This window comes from Panthera tigris, chromosome A3 (genome assembly GCF_018350195.1).
Source record: "Panthera tigris isolate Pti1 chromosome A3, P.tigris_Pti1_mat1.1, whole genome shotgun sequence".
Lineage (NCBI taxonomy): Eukaryota > Metazoa > Chordata > Mammalia > Carnivora > Felidae > Panthera > Panthera tigris.
In genome coordinates, this window is record NC_056662.1 from 776403 (window position 1) to 798223 (window position 21821).

General features: G+C 62.6%; 1 protein-coding gene across 2 annotated transcripts in view; it reads left to right on the forward strand.

Annotated features, from left to right (window-relative positions):
• Positions 1 to 21821, forward strand: part of KCNQ2 (potassium voltage-gated channel subfamily Q member 2) — a 51632-nt gene that overhangs the window by 9040 nt on the left and 20771 nt on the right. The window contains exons 2-9 of one of the 2 annotated variants that reach the window (XM_042979940.1): positions 7901 to 7991; positions 8669 to 8795; positions 9211 to 9386; positions 10127 to 10252; positions 13089 to 13199; positions 13898 to 13993; positions 18524 to 18618; positions 19764 to 19793. In XM_042979940.1, coding sequence (XP_042835874.1) covers positions 7901 to 7991; positions 8669 to 8795; positions 9211 to 9386; positions 10127 to 10252; positions 13089 to 13199; positions 13898 to 13993; positions 18524 to 18618; positions 19764 to 19793 — 852 coding nt within the window. The remainder of the gene's footprint in view (positions 1 to 7900; positions 7992 to 8668; positions 8796 to 9210; positions 9387 to 10126; positions 10253 to 13088; positions 13200 to 13897; positions 13994 to 18523; positions 18619 to 19763; positions 19794 to 21821) is intronic. The other variant, XM_042979941.1, reaches the window with a different exon arrangement.

A 21821-nucleotide genomic window follows, 5' to 3' on the forward strand; every position in this document is an offset into this window, starting at 1 on the left:
CTTTCATCTCCAGGACGTGCTGCAGAGCTGAGTGTCATTAGTCTCTACTGGTTATCTAGCCTGAATACAATTAGGTCTCTAATTTTTTTGGATTACTTGGAATAATGTTGTAAATGTACAGAAAGTCCTAATGGGAGTCATTGGGAACAGTGTATCCGGATGTTCCTTAATCATCTGTGATGGTGGCAGGTCGGCTGCTAACAGTGGATGGATGGGTAGTGCCAAGTGAGCCCGGTCGCAGAGGGCGTCCCCCTGGATTGTTCCTGGTGGCCTGCAGGGTGCGGCCGTCCCCTGCCTAGCTGCACTCCTTCCCCCTAGGTCTTGTATGCTTTGCTCTTTCCGTCCACGGAATTAGAGAGCTTAGAACTTCTGAGTTTGCTTTTCCATTTAGGCTTGGAAAAAAATGTTTGAAGTGTTTGGAGGAAAAGGCCAGTTTCTCCTGGGACCCCAGGTTTGTGGGGAGGTGGTGACAAGCTGCGGGAGGTGCAGAGAGAAGCCAGTTCACTGGGAGAGGATGTGGAACTGCCGATTCTGGCCCAGCAGCCGACAGCTTGCCCCAGGAGCCTGCTGGGCCCATGGGAGTTTGTTTACCCACAGACAGAGCCTCAGTGAGCCTCTCTCAGGAGGGCAGGGCCTGACCCAGTGTGCTGTTCATCACGTGCACAAGGGCAGAGCAGGGGAGCATTTTGGAGCTTAGGTCCCGGATGGGATTAAGAAGAAGGCAGATGGGTTTCCCTTGGCCTACCCCAGGCCTGTGGGCAGGAGAGGGTGCTGGCCAGGGTGCTGGCCAGGGTGCTGGCCATGGTGCTGAACAGGAGCCCACGGCCCTGGCCCTTCATGGGCACCAGCCAAGGCCCATGGGGCGTGAGGGGCCCCTTGGCCCCTTGGCTGGTGCTGGGGAAGGGGCTGGGGAGGCTGCACAAGCACCAGCCCTTTTCACCTGGACCACTTGCTTGCATCTCCAGATTTAGCTTGTGCTCCCAGCGATCCTTTCTTCCCAGTTAGCATTCTTGCCTGCATGTCTGAGGCACGTGTGGTTTAACTAGCCGAAAGCTGAATGAATGTGGCATGGACAGAAAGCAGGTGTTTCAACCCTACCTGAGTGAGGGGCGCCAGCAGCTTCTTAAACCATTGGGTATGGTCTGTCGTCTTTGCTGATGACAGAAATAATACACGCCCCTCGTGGGGAGCTGGGGAGATACAGTCAAACAGGGGAAGAACGTTTGTGTCACCTGATTTATTTTCAGGCATCTGTGCCCATCCTATGCGTTTTTTAAACGAGATAAGATTCAGACTTCTCTAGTCCTTTTCCACGCTAACGACATATTGTGAAGTTTCCCTGTGGAATTACATGTGCCTGTTTGGCGAGCACTGGGCTTTGTCTCTGTCATAAGAGCTCCTGGTGCTCCCTGGGTAACAAGGTGGCCCTGTCCCTGACTCCCCTCACCTTGTGCCCTCGGTGGCTTATAGCTTGGGAGGAGACAGTGGCTGTGGGTGCTGGCCTGGAGAATGGACCCCACGCACATGCCTGGGGGAGGACTGGGACCAAGGAGGGGGCATGTTAAAAAGGGGTTCTGCCTGTGGGTGAGCCTCCTGTCACTTGGAGGCATGTGAGTGGAGTCCAAGAAAACACTCGCTAGGGATGATTTTAGGGGACCAGTATGCCAGAGCTGTGAGCTGTGGGAGCACAGGGGATGGGCCAGCCCAAGAGCCAGTTGGAGGCTCTTCAGGAAGAGTCTGGGGGAGACTGACCCTGGGGGAGGCAGGCCTGGCTGTCCCATCAACGTCAGGGGGCAGTGGGGCAGGGAGGCAGGTCTGTTGGTTCCTGTGCTCATGTAGGGAATGTGGGATGTTTTGTGGGGCGTGGTCCTAACTGATCCCACTGCTGAGCACCTTCTCCCCAAAAGGTGATGTCTTCTCAGCAGATGACAGTTCTGCTGTGTCCTGACCCCAGAGCTCACATCCACAGCAGCGCTGGCTGCCTCAGAGGAACCCTCCTCATCCTGCACGAGGCTCCCCTGTGATTGTATGGATGGGCACGAGTTACCTCCGTCATCTCCTCTGGGGTGTGGCCTTGCTGGAAGTGAGCCACATCTACCCTGTTGTGGGTTCCTGTGTGGCCAGGCTCCTGAGACAGGGCCAAGCCCCTCCTGGTCTCAGGACCCCCATGCTCTGCCTTTGGAAGCTCTCTGGGTCCCTCTAGGACACAGGCCTCCTACCCGTGGGCCCCTTCTTTCCAGTTCTTTCCAGTGGTGTTTAGAGACTGCTCAGGATGCACCACTGAGCCTTGTCTGAATGGGGCCGGGGGCTGCTCTCCAGTTGGATCTGACCTCACGAGGGCCATCTTGGCTGTCATGCGTCAGGATGCACATGCCACCCCTGTGTGTGGGTTCTGACTGTGTACTCGGGGGCCAGCAGAGAGAGCAGGAGAGGAAATGAATGGACCCCTGCTTAGAGGGTACCAGTGTAGGAAGGCTGGGCAGCCTGTCAGAAACCTGAGGACAAGGAGGAGGCAGCCCTATGGTGGATGTGCAAGCAGGAAAGAACTCCAGGCAGTAAGAGGAGTGTGTGCAAAGGCCCTGGGGCAGGGAAGCTGGCTTGCGGAAGCTGAGAAATAGACAAAAGGGGAGCGAAGCACACTTCCTATGGTCTCTGGTGGGGGTGGCAGGTGTTTGCAGTGGGGCACGGTGGACACGGGACACGGGGTGCATCAGATGGAAGGGCCAAGATGAGGTCTTTGGAGGAAGGGAGACACCTAGAAGGGTTCTGACCGGAGGCTGTGAGCCTGGAGGAGGTCACAATCGTCTATGAGAAGGGTGGGGTTGGGGAGGCAGAGGAGACCCAGGAGTGCAAAGTAGAGACTGCGGCGCAGCCCCTGTGTGGGCGGGGTGTGGGGTGGGGGGAGCCCCTCTGGTGTGCTCGCGTGAGCCAGGTGGTAATTACCCCGGTCTCCCAGGATCGAGCAGGAGGCACCTGGGGAAATGGCCTTTATTGTGTGCTGAGCCAGCGGGCCTCCTGCCCGGGCCCCTTGGGTTCAGTCCCTTTGCACACCTCCCAGTCCTGGAGCACCTGGCGCTTCACCAGGATGCTGGCTCTCTTGGGGAGGGGGGCAAGGTCTGCAGTGGGCAAAAGGGGGGCTGGGGGCCCCTGTGAACTTGGGGCTTCTGATGGGTGGATGACTAGGGGGCGAGGCTCAGGGAGGCTCAGGGAGAGGCCCCTCTGACCTGCATGGCCCCCTGTCCAGAGAGACCTTGGAGGGACCCTGGCCATCCTGGGGTCACTGGCCAGTGGGGGGCTTCAAGGGGTCCACCTGGGTGTCGGGAGAGGAAGGGGCATTAGTGTGAAAGGTGTGGCTGTGGGGTGGCCACGGGCGCCAGTCGGTGGATGGGTGCAGTGAGGTGGGGGTGGGGCCTGGGCAGGCCAAGGCTGTTTATGGGGGACTCAAGTGCCGGGCCAAGAGCCGGACCTTCTGAGGTCTGGGACTTCCTGAGTTGAGGCATTCGTCGCACCTCCATCACCTCCCCAGCCTTAGGTGCAGGTAGGTGCCACCAAGAAGCCTCCGTTCTCTGATTAGCAGGCTCAGGTGGGCTGGGGGCAGGCCACGCCCACGGGTGAGACTTGGCTCCAGACGAGGGGTCTCAGGAGTGCGGCCTTGGCCTCCCTCCAACGCTGGCGGGACCTCAAAGTGATTTTTCACATCTGGTTTACGCCTGGAGCAGCCGTCAGCAGTCCGGGCTCCGTCGCTACCGGAGATTGGAAGTGGCAGCGTGTCCTGCAGGCAGAGCAGTTCATTAGGGGCGAAATTCGATTCCGGGCTGTAGCGCCGGCTGCAGTCCTAGCGGACGAGGTGAGCGGGAGGCTCCCGCGGCCCGGCGGCCGGTCTGGGCGGGAGGGCCTGCTTTGGCCTCACACTGGAAGCTAGCCCAGCCCCGGGCCCTGCTGGGCTTCTGGGCCACCCAGCCCGCAGGGAGGCACAGCCTGATTGGGATGGACATTATTCTGGGGAGAGGGAATTTCTACAGCGGAAGACGGTGCTCAGGCTCGACCCTGAATGGCCATGGTGAGCTGCTTCAGAGCCTCCGTTTTCCCGTCTGTTAAATGGGTGAGAACATTTTCTGCCTTTAGGGCTGTCGTGGGCCTGGTGCATAGTAGACTCACTGTGAATTCTAGCCTGGAGGGGCGGGGCTGGATGTCAGAGACCCTTCCCCACTTGCCGAAGAGCAGCCACTGGGGGCCGGAGGGACAGTGGTGTGCTGGCAACCTTCTCCGATCCCGGCTGCTCCCTTGTTAGATGGTGATTTCACTAAGTACACAAATGAGATTAACAGCCCCAGCCATCTCCTGAGTTAGTCTTTGGAGGCTGTGAAGGGGTCTGGGGTGGGCCTGACCACGGGGGCTTTGCCCTGCCAGTGCCGAGGGACCCTCCCAGTTGGCCCCACAGCAGTGAATCAGGACTGAGGAGCCAGGTGGCAGGGGTTCTGTCATATTTTCCCAGAAAATAAATAATTCCCTGCTGCCAGATGGGGCGAGGGTGTGGGATGGGGAGACGGAAGCAGAAGCAGAGGAGTCTCTCCCTGGAGGTGGGCGCTGCCCCTCTGTCTCAAGTGCAAGGGCAGGCAGAGCACACGTGTGCACACACCCGCACGGGTGCACACCCGCACAGGCGTGTGCACACCCACACGCGCGCACACGCCCACAGGGCGCACCCCGTGACGTGCAGGTGTGGCTGCAGGCTGACCACCAGGAGGGGCCCCTCCGGCCAATGTGATTGCCTCCACCGTCCTCTGTCTCTCCTGTCACCTCGCGTCTGCTCTGGGCCCCTCCCCGCTGTCCATGTGTCAGGACCCCAGCCCTCAGGACCCTGCCAGTCCTCTGCTCAGAGCTCGGGCTGTGGCTCAGATGTCCCTCCTGACGTCTGGCTGCGGTTTCTCCTGCTGCCGGGTGCAGACGGTGTTTGCTGTGGGTCCTGGGGCGCAGCAGCAGGCAGCCAGCGGGGGAGTGCTTCCAGCCAGAGCTGCGTCTCCAGGTGGCCCGCTTCCTCGCTGCTCGTGAGCGTCATCTGAGGTCCCTTGTCACCCTGGCTCCCCCTCCTCGCCCCCCCATCCCAGCCCCTGGAATCTGGGCTGCTTGAGATACTGGTCTCCTTGGCAACCGCTGCCGGAGAATTCGCGATCGTAACCATTCTCGGGCTGCAGGGAAACCGCCCCGTTCTGGCACCGGGGACGCTTCCTCCCTCCTTTCTTTCCCTGCAGCCTGGACGGTTCCCAGGCTGGAGGGCATGAGAAGGCCCTCTCCCACCTGGGCCTTTGGGTGTTGGAGAGACCAGGCTGGGATGAGCCTGTGGGTGGGTAGAGCCACTCACCTGTCCCCATCAAGAGGAAGCAGACCAGCCATCCTGCGCCAGCACAGCACAGATTTCTATCTGAACGTTTCCTCATGAGCCACGTCGGTCCTCGGGGCCTGGAGGGGACACACTCTGAGCACGTGGCCGTGCCGTGAGGGTCCCCCGCGGTGGTGCTGGTCTTCCCTGTGCACCGTCCCCAACACCTCTCCTAGGGCGAGGGGTGGGAAGAAGGGCCCCTTCCTCCCACAGCTGTCAGGAGCCGGGACTGAGGGTCACGGGGTCGCTGAGGGAAAGGACTGTGGGAACACTGGCCATTTGCAGACCCCTGAGCACCCACAGGAAACTCCAGGTCTGCCCAGGGCCCCAACCGCTACAGCCCAGGGGCCCTGCCATGGGCTGCGGGGCTTTGGTGACTCTCCCCTGTTGCCTTGCAGGAGGCTGGCCCCTCCTCCAGGCTCCCCAGGGCTGGACCCCACCCACGTGTCCCCATCACCAAGGACACTGTGCTCTGGCATCATGAGGCCAGAGGCAGAGCCCCCTACCACCTTTCTGAGACTCAGTGTCCCCCTGTGTAAGGTGGGTATGAGTGTGGATGTGGCAGGGGGCATGGCAGGGCACCCTTGTCACCAAGGTGCCTGCAGATGGGAAGAGGCCTGGAAAGAAGTGTATTCCCCGTTGCTCAGCGGCCTGCAGGGCCAGCTGGGGAGCGAGGGAAGGCTCTGGGATCCGTGGGAGACTCGAGTCCTGGGCCTGGAGGCTGGGCGGGTGGGCGGCCTCTCTCCATGGGGATCTGCTTGTCTTTGCTGCGGGTGTGGGGTGCCCCACGAGGCTGCCTGCCTCCTTCCTCCTCCTCACGGGTGGGCAGGCCCCACCCCTTTCCCCCGTCGTGCAGACCCGCCTGCCGTCTGTGGCCACCTGCTCCAAAACCTCAGAAGCCGGGTGGCTTCTGCTCAGGTTCACTCTGCTCACCTGGTGGCCTAGGAACATTCACCGTGTCTGGCTTTGGGTTTTTCTTCTCCTGTATTGCTGGCGTGGCCCTGGACATCCCAGTCCCTGCCTTCTGGGAAGGGCTCTGTGTCCGTAGAGCACGGCCAGGCCATTCCGGAATGTTCCAAGATGCCAGTCAGAGCTGCCCTCAGGAAGCAGGGCCGGGAGGGCCCGGTTGCTTTGGGACTTGGGCCTTCCCTTTTTACTTCAGGGTAATGTTTTCGTACAGTGTGAGTCTGAGTGTGGACTCTCCGGGTCCCCCCACGTGGGTGACAATGGCATCAGGCCCATCAGGCCCCATTCTTTAGTCTGGTTGGACTTGCCCTCTGCTGAGTCCTGGGACCCCCTGTCGTCCCTTTCTCTGGACCACCCCTTCCCTTCTCCCTTCTTGGCCCCACCAGTTCCTTTTTGCCTTTGTGGACACCTTCTCAGGGAAGCCTGCCAGATTTCACGTCTCCCCTGGGCTCTCTGCACCTCTGCCCCGGGCCAAGCTGGGCTGGGTGGCCTCCTTGCCATGGGCTCTCCCGTCACCCAGGCCTCCGGGGTCCTGACCCAGAGCCCTGGAGTCTCCGGGTCCCCCATTCCTGGCAGAGGCACTGTGTGTAAATGCTGCTTCCCCACTGACTGAGTCGGGAAAAAATACCACCAGGCAGAGAATTATGAATAAATATAAGACACATGAGATAGCTGGACGTTTTTTTCCCAGCGCTCGGTTAATTGAATAAATTGTCTAATGAGCAAAGGAAATTAATTGTGGTTTTGAGATGTGACTGTTTCTTCGCGTGGTTTTGTGTGTGCCAGCGGGCACCGGCTTTGCCTTTGTCATCTGCTGTCCGTGCCTCTGCTCCGGAGTGGGGTGCGCGCCGGGAGCGCCCTCACCAGCCACGCTCCTGGGAGGGTCGTGTGTCTCTGCACGCGGTTGCCCATCTTCGGGGAGCGTGGGGCCGGGCTGCCCGAGATGCCCCGGGATCCGGCCGAGGCCCTGACGTCTGGGGGCTGCGTGTGCCGGCAGGACGTCCGGCTGGAGGTGGCCGGGGGGCAGGGCTCGTGGCGGACCACGCAGCAGCCTCCCCACTGTGGTCTCTCCCCCTGGCACGTCCAGGGTGGCAGTAACACACGGGAGGGGTGTGGTGTGCGGGCCCCTGTCCAGCTTCCCCACACTGTGTGCTTTGTGCCCTCAGACCCCACCCTCAGCCTTTGGACGGACACCCTGGCTGGTGTCAAATGGGGCCTCCTGGTTCCACCTCTCGGGAACCGATGGGTCTTCTGCGCGCCCGCCGGGTGCGGCCCGGACGCGGGTCCGCGGCCAAGGCCCTGGGCCGGTGCTACTTGGAAGATCGGCGGTTTCCGTTTCGGAGCCGAGAAAGGGATGTTACAAACAAGGAGGATGAGTTTCATTGAGGGATGTCCACGGGGTAGCCGGTGTCCCCCCGAGAGCCTGGGGACCGTCTCAAAGCCCAGGGCTGTTGAGGCAGGAGTCCCGGGCGCGCTGTGTGCGTGCGTGCGTGCGGCGCGCTTTTCCCCGGCCCCTCTGTGGCGGCCGCTGACACCCTCTGCCTCTGCCCGCAGCTTCCTGCTGGTTTTCTCCTGCCTCGTGCTGTCCGTCTTCTCCACCATCAAGGAGTACGAGAAGAGCTCCGAGGGCGCACTCTATATCTTGGTGAGCCCCCGTGGGTGTGCGGCCACGGAGGCTGTGGTCGCTGGCCCATCCCCATCCCTCCGAGCCTCTGACCCCCCCCCCCCCCCGCCCGACCTGCTCCTGCATGAGCCTGGCCTCCCCCGCAGAGACGCCCCCCCCCCCCCCCCCCCGTGGCCCCTGCTCTTCCAGCTCTAGCCTGGTGGACCCGGGCCCCTTCTGGCCTCACCTCCTGACATGAGCCATCTCGCAGCGTCCACCGCGACTGTCACAGTGCTCCCACCCACTTCTCCCCACACACGGTCCACCCCGCTGCCCTCCCTGTGTCCCCACAGCATCTGACAGCCACCCCACTCCCCCACCCCTTCCCCCCCTGCTCACTGGAGCCCGAGGGCCCAGGCGCCCCCTGGCCCCAAGGTGTGGGGTGTTTCCCGGCGGGCGTGGGCGTGGGACAGGGGGTTGAGAAGCTGACGGCAATTGACAGGCAGGGGCGGGCGCCATGGCAACCACAGAGCGATGTCTCCGTTGCTGTTGGCGACAGAGGGGCCGCTCGAGGAGGCTGATCCGGGTCCAGAGTGTGGGACCCCTCCCACTGACACCGGCCCACACAGGCCGGGCCCCCCACCCTAACTCCCGCTCAGCCAGGCTGGTCCCAGCCCTGACGCAGGCCCGGGGGTGGCTCAACGCGGCCTCTCCTGCAGGAAATCGTGACCATCGTGGTGTTCGGGGTGGAGTACTTCGTGCGGATCTGGGCGGCCGGCTGCTGCTGCCGGTACCGCGGCTGGAGGGGGCGGCTCAAGTTTGCCCGGAAGCCTTTCTGCGTAATAGGTGAGCGGGGTGCGCGTGTGCACGTGTGTGCACATGTGCGTGTGTGACAGGTGAGCGGGGCATGTGTGTGCGTGTGTGCACGTGTGCATGCAGGCGGGGGCTGCCAGCTCCGGGAGGAGCTGAGTGTGTGTGGGCACGGGAGGCGGGCTGAGGCTGAAGCTGAGGACTGGCTCCTTCTGGAAGTTTCTCCCACCTGCCCTCTTGGCATCTGAGCCTGTGGTGAGCTCGGCCTGGTGGCGGGAGGAGGGGACAGGTGGCAGGACAGCAGCCGTGCCGGGCAAGGCTGGACTAGGTGGACGGCCGTGGCGTCCCCGTGCTGCCACGCATCCACGTGGCTGGGGGCCCCGCCCTCATCTGCACCAGGCATGGAGGTGCAGGGGGCCGGCCCCGCCTCGAGCCGCGACGTCCCCCGCAGACATCATGGTGCTCATCGCCTCCATCGCCGTGCTGGCCGCTGGCTCCCAGGGCAACGTGTTCGCCACGTCGGCTCTCCGGAGCCTGCGCTTCCTACAGATCCTCAGGATGATCCGTATGGACCGGCGCGGCGGCACCTGGAAGCTGCTGGGCTCCGTGGTCTACGCCCACAGCAAGGTGAGCGCTGGCGCGGGGTCACCAGCCCTGGGGAACCGAGCCCAGGGGGCGGGTCAGCTGGGAACCAGCCCATCCCCTCTTCTGGGGGCGTCTTTCCATGACCCGGTCCGTCTGGTCGTCTCTCTCCAGAGCGGCTGTTCTGCGGCTCGCTCTGTGCTTGGTGGGTGAGCCTGGGTCTGTGCCGCCCGGGCTCACAGCGGCTGCCCTGAGGTGCCCCTGCCCCACGTCCTGGCAGGAGCCCAGCCCTGTGTCCCAGGCAGCCCCCACGAGGCCCACACCGCACCCCGCCAGCCCAAATGGCCTCCTTTCCTGTCCTTGTCTGAGTCCTGAGGCTGGACGGGGAGGGGGTCTGTCCCCAAGGAGGGCAGCCAGTGGGCAGTCGGGCTGCCTGCTCCAGGCGTGGGGAGGTGGGACAGGTTCTCAGCAGTCCCAGATCTGCAGCGGGAGTGCCTCAGGATTGTGGGGGTGCTCCCCATACCTGGTGGACGGGGTGAGCTGGGCTGTACTGAGCGGCCGTCCTCTGGGTTTGTGTGAGCAGGTTCAGGGGCCACGTGGCACGGGGACCACACAGGCAGGACCACACACACCATCCCTCCCACCCCCGCAGCGGCCCTGTGCTAAGGGCCATGCGGCCAAGCAGGTGCCGGCCTGGGCTGCCGAGGGCTCTGTGGGGACAGAGAGCTGGATTGGGCGTGGTGCCTGCTGGGGCCAGGGAGCCGGGACGTGACCCTCTCTTTCAGGAGCTGGTGACTGCCTGGTACATCGGCTTCCTCTGCCTCATCCTGGCCTCGTTTCTGGTGTACTTGGCAGAGAAGGGCGAGAACGATCACTTTGATACCTACGCTGATGCCCTCTGGTGGGGCCTGGTGAGTCCTGGCAGCTGGGGTCATCGTCCTTCACCGGGGACCCGCTTGCTTGGCACCGCCTTCCTTGGGGGCCCTCCTCCTTGCTGTCCCCCACCCCATCTCCAGGATGTGCCCCCTGCCCCCAGGGCATGGCAGAGTCACAGGGGCTCTCTGGCTGCAGAGGTCTCTCTGGGGCTGGGCAGTGGGCGGAGAGGCCCTGCCCGGTCACCCACCTTCCTTACTGGCCACCGGTGTGTGAGGCCTCTGTGCTGGAGGGAGGAGGGCACAGCCCTTCTGTCACACAGAGAGTCTGGAAAAGCAAAATCGAGCCCCTGGCCCTCCTGGGCCTCACCTTCCGGGCTGCCCGTCAGGGCAGGCAGAGAGTCTGTGGGCCCACAGCCCCTGCTCACGGCCACCCAGCTCCCAGGGCCCCGGAGCGCCCCTCCCCTGTCACCTGCCTCTTCCTGGGCCAGCCTCTGAAGGGTCCCTCCACCCTGCGTGGGGTAGCCCTGTGTCTGTGGCCCTGCCCTGTGGGCTTCATCCCCATTAGCTAGATGGAGCCTGGCCTGGCTCCTTGCCCAAAACCACGGATGGATGTCCCCAGGCAGGGTGCTGGAATGCCCCGAGGGTGCGGGGCGCTTGGCCTGGGGATGTGTGGCCAGTCCTGGGACCCCAGGCCCCCTTCCACAAATGCTGGCTGCGTGGCCTTGGGCAGATACTTCAGATCCAGTGGCGAAAGGAATATGTAGCTTTTACACGCATCTCAGTGAGAACGCACTTTATCCAGAATCATCTTATCGATTGCCGTGCAGCCTGGAGTCTGTGTGCTGTGCCCTAGCTGAGCGGGAAGGAGCGGGGTGGGCCGTGGGCCAGTCACTGGTGACCCGGCTTGCCCTGCCCCAGGTCTTGTTCGTGGGCCATGGCCTTCCCATCTTGAAGAACGGAACCGAAACGGCTACTTAAGTGTTTTATCCAAGTAGTACTTAAACATGGTGAATAGTGTGTGCGTGTTAGAGTGACCACGCAGTTCCCCGCACTCCCTCCTCGCCCTCTGGGCAGAGCTCCTGTGGCTTTTCTTGGGGTTTGCCTCCATGCTCCCAACAATATGCTTACGCTGCTGTTTCCGGATTTAAACTTCAGACGTGAATTATTCACTCTGTGCTGTGATAGAATGAGGTGGTGCCCCGTCCCCTGTGCTCGTCATTCTTGGAAAACGTCCAGCCTGAGCCTCCCCTTTCTTCTGCCCTGTAGGCCTGCGCGGCTGTGGGGGACCCTCATGGGGGTTGAGGAGTCTCCGCAGTTCGTCCCGCCCAGGCCCACCCCGATGCCCCCCTCGAATCTGCCCTCATTTTGGAGGAGCAGGCCGATGGCTTTCTGAGAGTTTTCTCAGACCCGGGCGTCTGCGAGGTCCCACTCCCACGCCCTCCCGGCTGCCAGGACCCACACTTCCGGGATCCTCTCCCACGTGTTTCTGGAATGTGGCTGGGTGGGGGGGTCCTCCTGTGCACGTGAGCTACCTCGTTGCCCTCCCTCCGGGCCCAACAGGCCTCAGGATGTGTCCTCTTATCTCTGTCTCCTCACCTCTTGTCCGGCCCCGAGGAGGCGTCTGCAGCCGTACATCTCCGCCTGCTTGATTTTAATTTAATTTTCAAGACTCCTTTGTCATATGGATGTGATTTCTTCTCTCTGTGTGAGGACCAAGGTGTCCGGCCACAGAGTGGCCCCGTGGATTCCAGGTTTCTTCCCGCCTCCTGACCCTGAGCCCCTCCTCCAGGTCCTACCCTTGCTCTCCAGGCTTCTTTGCACAACCTTGGCATTTTTGCAGAGAGTGGTGGTTTGAAGCATCTCCTGTCTTTAAAATACGCTTAGTTTATGTTAAAAATCTTGACTGTAATCCTCACAAGAGGTGAAGATTCTACCAGGGAAGCTTTATGGTGAGAAGTGGGTCTCCTTCCTGCCCACACCCACTCCTGGCTGCCCTTCCTCATTACCTGTGACTTTCCAGAACTTTCTGCACTGGCGGGAATGGGGACGGTGGCCCCTCGCCTGGGCCTGTTTCTTGCTGTATGTAAACAGGCCCTGAAGGTCCTACCCCCGGGGCCTCCATTTACCCAGGGCGTCTCCCAGACTCATGGCAGGCCCTGTGCGGCACCCGGGGACAGCTTCCAGGGGCTGCAGGTGGGTGGTGACAGGTGCCCCTGTCCCCAACAGCGTGAGCCCATCCCCACTGGCAAGTCTGCTAGGGGCCACCTGGGGCTTGCTCCACGGGCAGCGGGCCCTCCTGTGTGCCCAAGCACCCCTCTGCGTGGGTGCTCCTCTCCCCGCTGTACAACAGGGCAGCTTGCGCTCCGGCCACACCTCTGGGGACCCTTCCCGTTCTGGCCTTATGTCACCTCCACACGTCCCACCACACGGTCCCCATCCTGTCCCCGTCATCTGTCCCCCGGGGCTCCTGCTCAGCACCGTTCCTGTCCAGCCCCTGACTCTGCACTTCCTGGCTGCTGCCTGGCCTTGAGCCCAGAGCTGCCCCCGCCTCCGTCCTGGGGGAGGCCGCTTGACGGGTTCTTCTGCCCTCATGCGTGTGAAATGGTAACACAGGCTTCTGGTGACCCCCACATCCTGCCCTGGCATGTAGGGCAAGACAAAGGATCCGGAGAGTTCTGATGTGGTTGTTGCAGGGGGGGAAGGATGGTGATGGGGAGGGTGGTCCCCATGCCTGTCCAGCTCACCCCGAACGGTGTGGGAGGTCACTGCGTGTAAGACTCCCGGGGGCTTTGGAAGTGTCCAGCTCAGGGTTGCGGGTGTCCACGGCGGTCACTGCCAAGCTGGCCGAGTGACTGGCCTTGCCGCCCTACAGATCACTCTGACGACCATTGGTTATGGGGACAAGTACCCCCAGACCTGGAACGGGAGGCTCCTGGCTGCAACATTCACCCTCATTGGCGTCTCCTTCTTTGCTCTTCCTGCGGTAAGTCCTGTGGCCCCTCTTGCCTTGGCGAGCCCCCGGGTGGCCACACGCAGCTTGGGGCACCTGTCCACTTGGGGTCCCTAGGACGGGAGCGTGGCTGCCAGCAGGGTCCCTGGCACCCCAGGAGCCGCAGGCAGCGGGTATGGTGCAAGGACACCCTTTCCCGGGCTGTGCAGGCAGGGTGCGGGTGGCTTCTGTGAGCCTCCGTGGGAACACACTGACCGTCCTCCAGCTGTGGCTTCAGACCCTGCATCTGTGGTCACTGTCAGCCCCTCCCAGCCCTATGGGATTGACCAGTAGGGTCCCTGTGAGCCAGAGCAGTGCTTAGTGGTGATGAGGCTGCCTTGTCAGATCTCCCGGGGGGGGGGGGTGCTTCTGGTGTCACCCACAGCTGGACAGGTCAGAGGGGTGGCTGGTGGGGACACAGCTGTCTCAGGTGGCTGCCACCCAGAGCTTGGGCTGCACTTGCTTCAGTGCAGGCCAACCGGGAGGGAGGGTAATCTGTGGGCCCGGCCCTCTCCCGCAAGGTGGAGGTTTTCCTTTACCCTAAATCCGAGTGTTTCTCCCCAGCATGGTCCCCAGGTGATGGGCAACTGAGGAGGAGGGAAGGCAGAGCCGGCGAGGCCCCCGGGTGTGCAGGCTGGGGCGGGGGTGGGGCTGTGGTCCCCAGCACGTGGTCTGACCCTGATGATCTGCAGGGCATTTTGGGATCTGGCTTTGCTCTGAAAGTTCAAGAGCAGCACCGGCAGAAGCACTTTGAGAAGAGGCGGAACCCTGCAGCGGGCCTGATCCAGGTGAGTCCAGGTGGCCCCACATGGGATTCCCCGGGGCGCTCCGGGCACGGCCCTGCTAAGGGGGGGCCACCTTGGCCCCTGTGTCTCCCCTGCCCCGGCGACGTGCACGGCCCTTGTTCCTTTGCAGGAATGTGTTGGGCACGGGAGCCGGGTGCAGACGCCTAAGGCTGCAGTACCTGTAGTGACACCCGGGGGGGCGGGGGTGGGGGGGTGGGGGAGTGGGTGGCCGTTGTCCTGCGTGGGCCCCGGGCCCTAGACCAGGCGGTCACAGGTACCCCTGACGTGCCGCTCACGGGGCCCCTGCCGGGCAGGTGTGGCGTCTCAGCTTCGCTGCCCGCGCTCACACAGCCCGTCCCACTGCTGGGGACACAGGGGCCCTTCGGGATCTAGCAGTGCCTCCCGAGCCTGAGCAGCAGGCTGCCCGAGGGGCCCCTCCAAAGCCCATGGGCGCCGGCGGACCTGGGGAGCCGTGGTCTTCCCTGGGGACAGCCTCCTGCGCGTGCGTGCGGCGTGTGAGTGCGTACAGGCGGCGTGCGCGTGCGCGTACTGCATGCGTGCGAGCGCGCATGCATGTGTGCGCGTGCGCGTTTACCTTTCACCATAAAAGCTGCAAGTGGCTATTTTTCAAATGCGAAAGAGCATGAGGGACAAGGACCACGGCCTCACCGCGCACGTGCACGTGGGGCCGAGGTGTGAGGCCCTCTCAGCAGCCGCACGCTTGTCCCGCTTCCCCCCGTGAGTGTCCTGCGTGCCTGTCCCCCGTCAGGACTCAGGCAGCTCAGGGGCGAGGCTCGGGTGTTCACCCGGTGGACGGACACTGAGCTTGTGGGCGGGGCTGCAGGGAGTCCCGGTGCACGAGTGGCGCGCGGTCACGGGCGATGCCTCGGGGACTGCGTCTCCTCGGGGATCCTTCTTTGGAGGCAGGTGGTGGGACCACAGCCCCGCTGCTCGGGATTACAGGCTGGGACAGCTGCACAGCTGCGTAGCTGGTCACCTGGCTGCGATTCCCGGCGCCCAGACGGGAACAGACCCGCGGGGGAAGCCCCAGCAGAGGCCCGGGCCCTCTATGCTCTGGAAGTCTCCAATGGTCTGTGTCCTTCTGGCAGCTAAGGTGCCCGGGCCGGTATCCACCCCATTGCCTTTGCACGTGGTCCACAGTTTGCCAGAGTGCCTCCCCACCGCCAAGGGAATGGACATCCTCCCTCGGATGGCCCGGGACAGGCTCTGAATAGCAGCGGGACAGGGAGGGGAGGCATCCCCTGCCCTGTGCTGAGGTCCCCACAGGTGGGCAAGGTGCTCTGGTGTTGTCTGTGAATCCGGGTTGAGGGTGGGCCCAGATGGGGGCCTGGAGAGGGAGGGGCAGGAGGGACAGGACCCAGAGAGGGAGGGAGGGGAGGGCAGAAGGAGATGCCCCAGGCTTTGCTAGGAGCGTCCAGGAGGGTGGAGAGGTTGGGAGGAGGTTTGGAGTGTGGGGTTTGGGAAGCCGGTCGGCCCTGAAGGGCAGGTGCGCACAGCGGCTGGCCAGAGGCCTGGAGTGGAGGGGTGAGGCCCTGGCTGGACGCAGAGGTGCAGGAGAGGAGATGCGTGTGCAGAGGATACCGGGCCCTGAACATCACAGGCAAGGAAGGGGGCAGCATGGGGGCCCCGAGCCGTGGAGAGCCTGTTGGGGAGTCCCCGGGGCCGGTGGGCAGGTGATGGGGAGGCACCGCTCAGACTACAGGTGCAGGGGTCCGGAGCCTCTCTCTCAAGACCCCACGTTCGAGTCGAGGGTTTGGATTAAAGCTTAGGGACCAGGGAGGTCACTGGACGTGGCGGGAGACAGAATTCCGGCACCTCATTTCTGTGCTAAAGGCACACAGATTAGCAAACCTGTCCGGATCCTGTTTTGGGGACTCAGGAGCTAAATCAGAATTTTACAACAACCAGGGGAGGGGGTGCTTGTGAGCACAGGACTGTGGGCTGTGTGTGGGGTTAAAGGCACCTGCCTGCCCCTGCCCTCCGCCCTGGGGAGTCCCTGGCGTGGCCTTGTTCCAGAAGGTCAGTACAGGGCTTTGCCTGTGTTTTGTCCGCCTGGAGACCTCAGAGCTGGAGCGGCCCCAGGGCTGTGAGCGTTGGTAAGAAGGTAACCGCGGGGTAAATGTCAAAGCCGGCCGTGGTGTGCTTTTGACTTGTGACTCGTCTTTTGTTTCTTCACGTGATTTAAAAGGCAGACGTATAGGGCAGTGATCACAGATCCGTTTTTCTGGTGTGCAGCGTGTAGAGATGTAAGGGGCACAACACCAGGGAGTGGAGGAGGGGCGCGTTCGTGCGCCGTGGCAGCTAAGCTGGTTCAGACTAGATGCTTCTGTGAGACGCTCACCGTGAGGCACACGGTCGCCATTAAGAAAACAATTTCTAAAAATTCCGAAGAGGCTCAAGATAACGTAGCAGAACAAGCGAGCACCGAAGGCAGAAACGAGGCGCTGGGAGCACGCACACACAGAGGGTTCTGTCCGTGATCACTTTGCACGTGAGTGCACCCCCCTCTCCCGCTTGAAGGGCAGCAGTTGAGAGAACGGATTTGAGATGGGCCTGGCGGTGTGCTGTCTGTGGAGACTCCTTAGACGCAAGGACAGCGACAGGCTGAAAAGTGCAGCAACGAAGACAGGAACCCCTCAGGGAACGGTGGCCCGAAGGGGGCTGGGAGGGCTGTGGTCGGGGCAGACAAAACACACTAAGGCAAACACTGTTAAGAGAGACCCGGGAGGCGATGACACATTGACAGGAGTCCGACTGTACGGACGGGGGTAGACGTGTCCACGCTGGGGGCAGAACCCCAGAGTATGTGCAGCCAACGCCTGACAGAATTACAGGGCGACCTAGATGCTTGTATAATAGCTGGAGATGTCAGCACCGCCCCCCCCCCCCATCCTGGGTACAAGGACGCAGGATGTACAGGACCTGCAAATACCCGCAGGGCAGCCCCCCACAGCCTGTCAGCCCCACGGGAGTGTTCCCCAGGATAGACCACGTTTTAGGCCCCCAAACAAGCCCCCAAACTATGATGCTGCAAACCTCCAACGGGAGAGAATGTCTCTGCAACAAATGGTGTTGGGACTGCTGAAGATCCAGTTTTAAGAGTGAAGTTTTGCTTTCATGCAGAATTTACTCAAAATGGGTCAAAACCTAAATTTGAGAGCCGAAACTATACAGTCCTTACAAGAAAATAGGTGTAGAGCTCCATGGCTTTGGTTTCTCAGATCTGATACCTGAAGCACAAGCAGAAAAGAAAAACCCATGGGAATTTATCAAAGTTAAAACCTTTTGTGCATCAAAGGACACTGTAGAGAGAGTGAGAAGCCAACCCACAGAATGGGAGAAAGTGTTTGCAAATCCTGTGTCCGGTAAGATTCTGGTATCCAGAATCCGTAAGGGGCTCCAGCAACTGAACAACAAAAAGACAAGCCAATTAGGACGTGAATTCGGACAGACGTGGCTCCAGAGAAGATGTCCAGGCGGCTAGTCGGCACGTGGAAAGATGTTCCACGTCATCCGTGAGACAAACGCGAGTCAGAAGCGCCTCAGGCGGTGGGAGTGTGGCGGGATCGGGATGCTGGCGCATTGCTGGTGGCGGGTGCAGGGGTGCGGCCCCTTGAGAACCCTGGGTGGTGCCTCAGAGGGGTAAGTGCTGCCTTACGTCACAGCAACCCCCCCAGGTGTGTACCCAAAAGAACTGAAAACAGATGTCCAACCAACAACTTTTCCACAAACATTTGCTCCTGGGGGATTCACAGCAGCCAGAAAGTGGAAACGACTCGAACGCCCGCGAACAGACGAACAAAATGCGGTGTTTCCTTGCCGTTGAACGTTATTCGATCATTAGAACAGAACGCTAACGCTCACCACGACGTGCACGGGCCTTGAAACCTTCGTGAAAACAGCCGGTCACGAAAGGCCACGTGTCGTGTGGTTGTGTCCAGGACAGGGATGCCGTGGAGACGGGTGCAGGTGATGCCCGACGCCCCCACGCTGGGACGCCCCCCCTTTGGGGGGATGCGAGTGTGGAGTGAGATGGGGGTGGTTGCACGGCAGTGTGAGTGGACCTGTTGCCCCCGGATTGCGCGCTTTGAGACGGCGGACCGTGTGCTCTGTGCGTTTCGCCACAATTGGAAGGAAAGGGAACGGGAGCCCAGGCCGGCTGTGTGGCTGAGGCTGGGCCACTGCACTGGGGAGGGTCCGGCTGTGTGTCCCTGGCTCTGCCCCTGCCCCCCGGCTCCTGAGCCACCCCCCCGCCCGCACCCAGGGCGGCGTCCCCATCGGGCTCGGGGAGTGCGGGAGCGGCCGCCGTGGCAGGTCCCAACCGCCAAGGGTCGGGTGAGGCGGACGACGAAAGGCTCGCTGTAGACGGGCTGCGAGCGTGACCTGTGGTGGCGTGTGCCCCTCCTCCCGGGGGTAAACTGAGGCGGGGGTGGGGCCGGACGGGGCCCGGGCAGGGGCGAGGCCCTCAGGGGCGTGGGCATGGTCTGACCCTCGCCCGCTTCCCGTCCGCAGTCCGCCTGGAGGTTCTATGCCACCAACCTGTCTCGCACAGACCTGCACTCGACGTGGCAGTACTATGAACGCACGGTGACCGTGCCCATGTACAGGTACCGCCCGCCCGCCGGGACCCCGCCCCGCGGCACACCGCCTGCTTGTCATCGTGTCTGTTCTGAAGCCCCATTTTTTGGTTGTTCATTATTTTAATTGAGTTCTCCTTTTTTTTTTAAACAACGTGTGTACTTTCCACGGAGTTCTGTGTGTGATTTATTTCGCAGCATTAATTTTGTTCTTTGTTTTATAGCTCGTGGCTCTTACTTTCCACCTCCACCCACCCTTTGCTTCCCTTCCTTGCTGTGGGTCACGTTATGTTGTGAGCATCGTGAAGACAGGCCCCTCCCGAGAACTCGTGGAGGCCCGCGGCCCGGCGTAGTGCCCGCCAGGGCGGGCCCCGGAGCTTTGGAAGTGAAGGGTAACCTCTGTCCTTCAGCGAGGACCAGGGTCTCTGTGTGGGGGAGGGGCCACGTCGAGGCTGTAGGAGCAGGAGTCCCCGACAGCACAGAGCACACAGACGCTCGAGGGCGCCCTCGGGTGGGACAGAAGGGCCGGAAGCCCGCGCTGGGGGCACTTGGTGGAGGCAGCGTGGTCACCAGCAGGTGGCAGTCCCCGGCCACCCCCAGGATTTGTCTGTGCTGGGCTCTGGCTTAGAACAAGGTCTGAGACGAGGGGGGCTGGGGACCCTCGGGGCAGACACTGCCCTGCAGGCCCATCCTTGCCTGGGGCGGGGTGCGGGGGCGAAGCTGAGCCCGGGGGCGTCCGAGCCCCTGGATGTCCCCTACCTGTACCTACTGGTGTCCAGCCAGGAGCCCTCACCGGAGGAGTGGCCTGGGCTGCCAGAGCGGGTTGGGGCTCTGGGCTGGGACGACGTCCCCCTGGGGATCCTGAGGTAGCGATGTCCAGGCAGGGTACGACCGCCCCGCTCTGTCACCTGGGCAGAGGCCGCGGCCCCGCCCCTCCTTCAGCAGCCACGCTGGCGGGCACTCTCTGGAACGTCCCCCTTCCCCGGGAGTGCTGAAGGCTCTGGCTTTGCCGGCACCGTCCCTCGGGCCTGAGTGGGCCGACCCTGGCGCTAATTTTCTTTGTTCTGTTGTTTCCCCCACTTTCCTCAACCATTTGGTTCATTTTCTTTTTCTTATCCCGTTCTTTTAAAATTTCCGTTCTCTTCCCTTTGTGTGTGTGTGAAAACACTTGAAAGCTCGCAAACTCAATCCTACGGGGCCTCCAGGTAGGAGATGCATGGGACGGACAGCGTGTGTGGTGTGGTTGTTCTCTGTCTGGGACGGTGCAGGGCCGCCCCGGCCCCCGGCCCCCGGCCTGCCCCGGCCTGCAGCCCTGTACCCGTGCCCAGCCTGTGTCCCCCACGCCGGGCGCAGGCGCTGCCCTGGTCCCCCTGTGGCCTCCCTGCCTGGAGCCCGGTTCCCCCCTCGACTGGTCCCCTCCCCCGTCAGCTGCTTTCTCCGGCTGGATCCGTCTGTCCTGCCTTGTCTTCTGTTCCTCGTCCTGCTTCTGCCTCGCGTCTCAGTAGCTGAGCCCCTCCCCGCCCTCCCCCCCTCCCCACAGGCCCCATGTGCAGAGCACAGAGTGGGTGGACACGGCTTCCACTGTCCCAGCCAGGGGTGCTCCCTCCCTGGACCCGGGAGGACCGTGAGCGCTGTCCCAATTGCTGTGTCTGCACGGGGCGGGGGTGGGGCTCTCACTCCTGCTGACCTTTAGCTGCTGCACAGGGCAGCTTCTCGGCAGGCCCTTCCCTGTGGGATGGGTGGGGCTTCGGGCACAGGCCTTCGGACCCAGGGCCCACCCTCCCTGTGTAGACCAAGCCTGGGATCCCCCTGGCAAAAGCTCTTGCCTGTGGTGCCCTACGTGGGAACTGATTGAACGTTCCGGAAGAGGGGGAGTGTTGTGGGGGCAGGGCCGGGCAGCCCCCGAATCCCACGGGCATCTCCACCCCAGCACCTGCCCTTTACTGGCCGTACACCCCAGAGACCCCGCCCAGAGGAGAGGGTGGGGGGTCAGTGTACATCCCCCCGCCCCCCTGTGTACTGACCCATCGCTGCCCGGGCAGTTGGGGGTTCCCTGCTATAGGCTCCTCTCCTCCCTTGTCCGTCTTGTCCAGCCGGTCCCTGGCTCCCGTCTGAAGCAGCCTCTCCCCGGCCTGGGTGGTTGGAGGTGTCCTCTCGGAGCTGGCTGACCCCCGGCCAGCCGCCACTCTCTCCTGTGGGGCACCCCCTCATGTCCCTACTCCCGCGTCCTCCACAACCGCCCTCAGCGTCATCGGGGCTGTGTGCTGTGTGCACGTCCCTGCCCGTGACCCCGCCCCTCTGTGTTCTGTCCCCTGCTTCCGTGTCCAAGGCATGACGTCCTATCTGCGTATATGTGTGTCCCTGAACTTGGACCTGCGTGTGTGGGGGCCGAGTGGGGGGTGCTGTCCAGGGTCTCTGCTCCAGGCCCAGGGGTGGGTGCCTGAGGGGCAGTGGGGAGGCCAATTCTGTCCCCATGTCCAGTCCTGGGGCCTCTGCTGTGCCCATGCCGTGAGCCAGCCTGACTGCCCACATACCTCCTGCTTCGTCCTGACCCACTGGGACTGGGACAGCCCTGCGGGGAGGGGAGGGGAGGGGAGGGGGGAGGGGGAGCGAGCTCACCGGTCTCCCCTTCGCAGCCAGCTCTGAGGCTGTGACCTCAGACCAAGGGCAGGCCGCCCTCAGGGAAGTGTGGCCGGACAAGGAGGGGTGTGGAGAGGCCTGGCCGTCAGCACAGAGGACTCAGGGCAGCCAGCAAGCCTACTGTGGAGGCACGGGGGAGCCATTGAGTGACGTCACGTGAAGGCGGGCGGTGGGGGGTGGGGGGGTGGAGCGGATCACACCTGATAGCAGGTGACGGCTGAGCCGGAAGTGGCCGTGCCCTCCACACCAAGTAAAGGCTCCGACGCTGATCCTTGACCAGGGCCAAGGGGGGGTCTGGGCGGGGCAGTGGTCCCCAGGGTCAGGAAGGACAGGGGCTGAGGACAGGACGATAGGGAGGGGGGCTGAGGCTGGGTGGGGGTCTTTGAGCATGGTTTTAAAGGAGTGGTTGGGACTCCACTTGAGGACGAGTAGGGGTCACAGAGCTGGGTGGGGGGGTCACAGTGCAGGATGGGGGCTGGGTCAGGAAGGAGCAGGGGCGTTTCCTCCTTACGCTGAGATGAGAAATGTGTGAGGGCAGAAAGTGGTGAGCTCCCGAGTCAGGGGAGGGTGGGTGAGGAGGGACAGAACTTGCC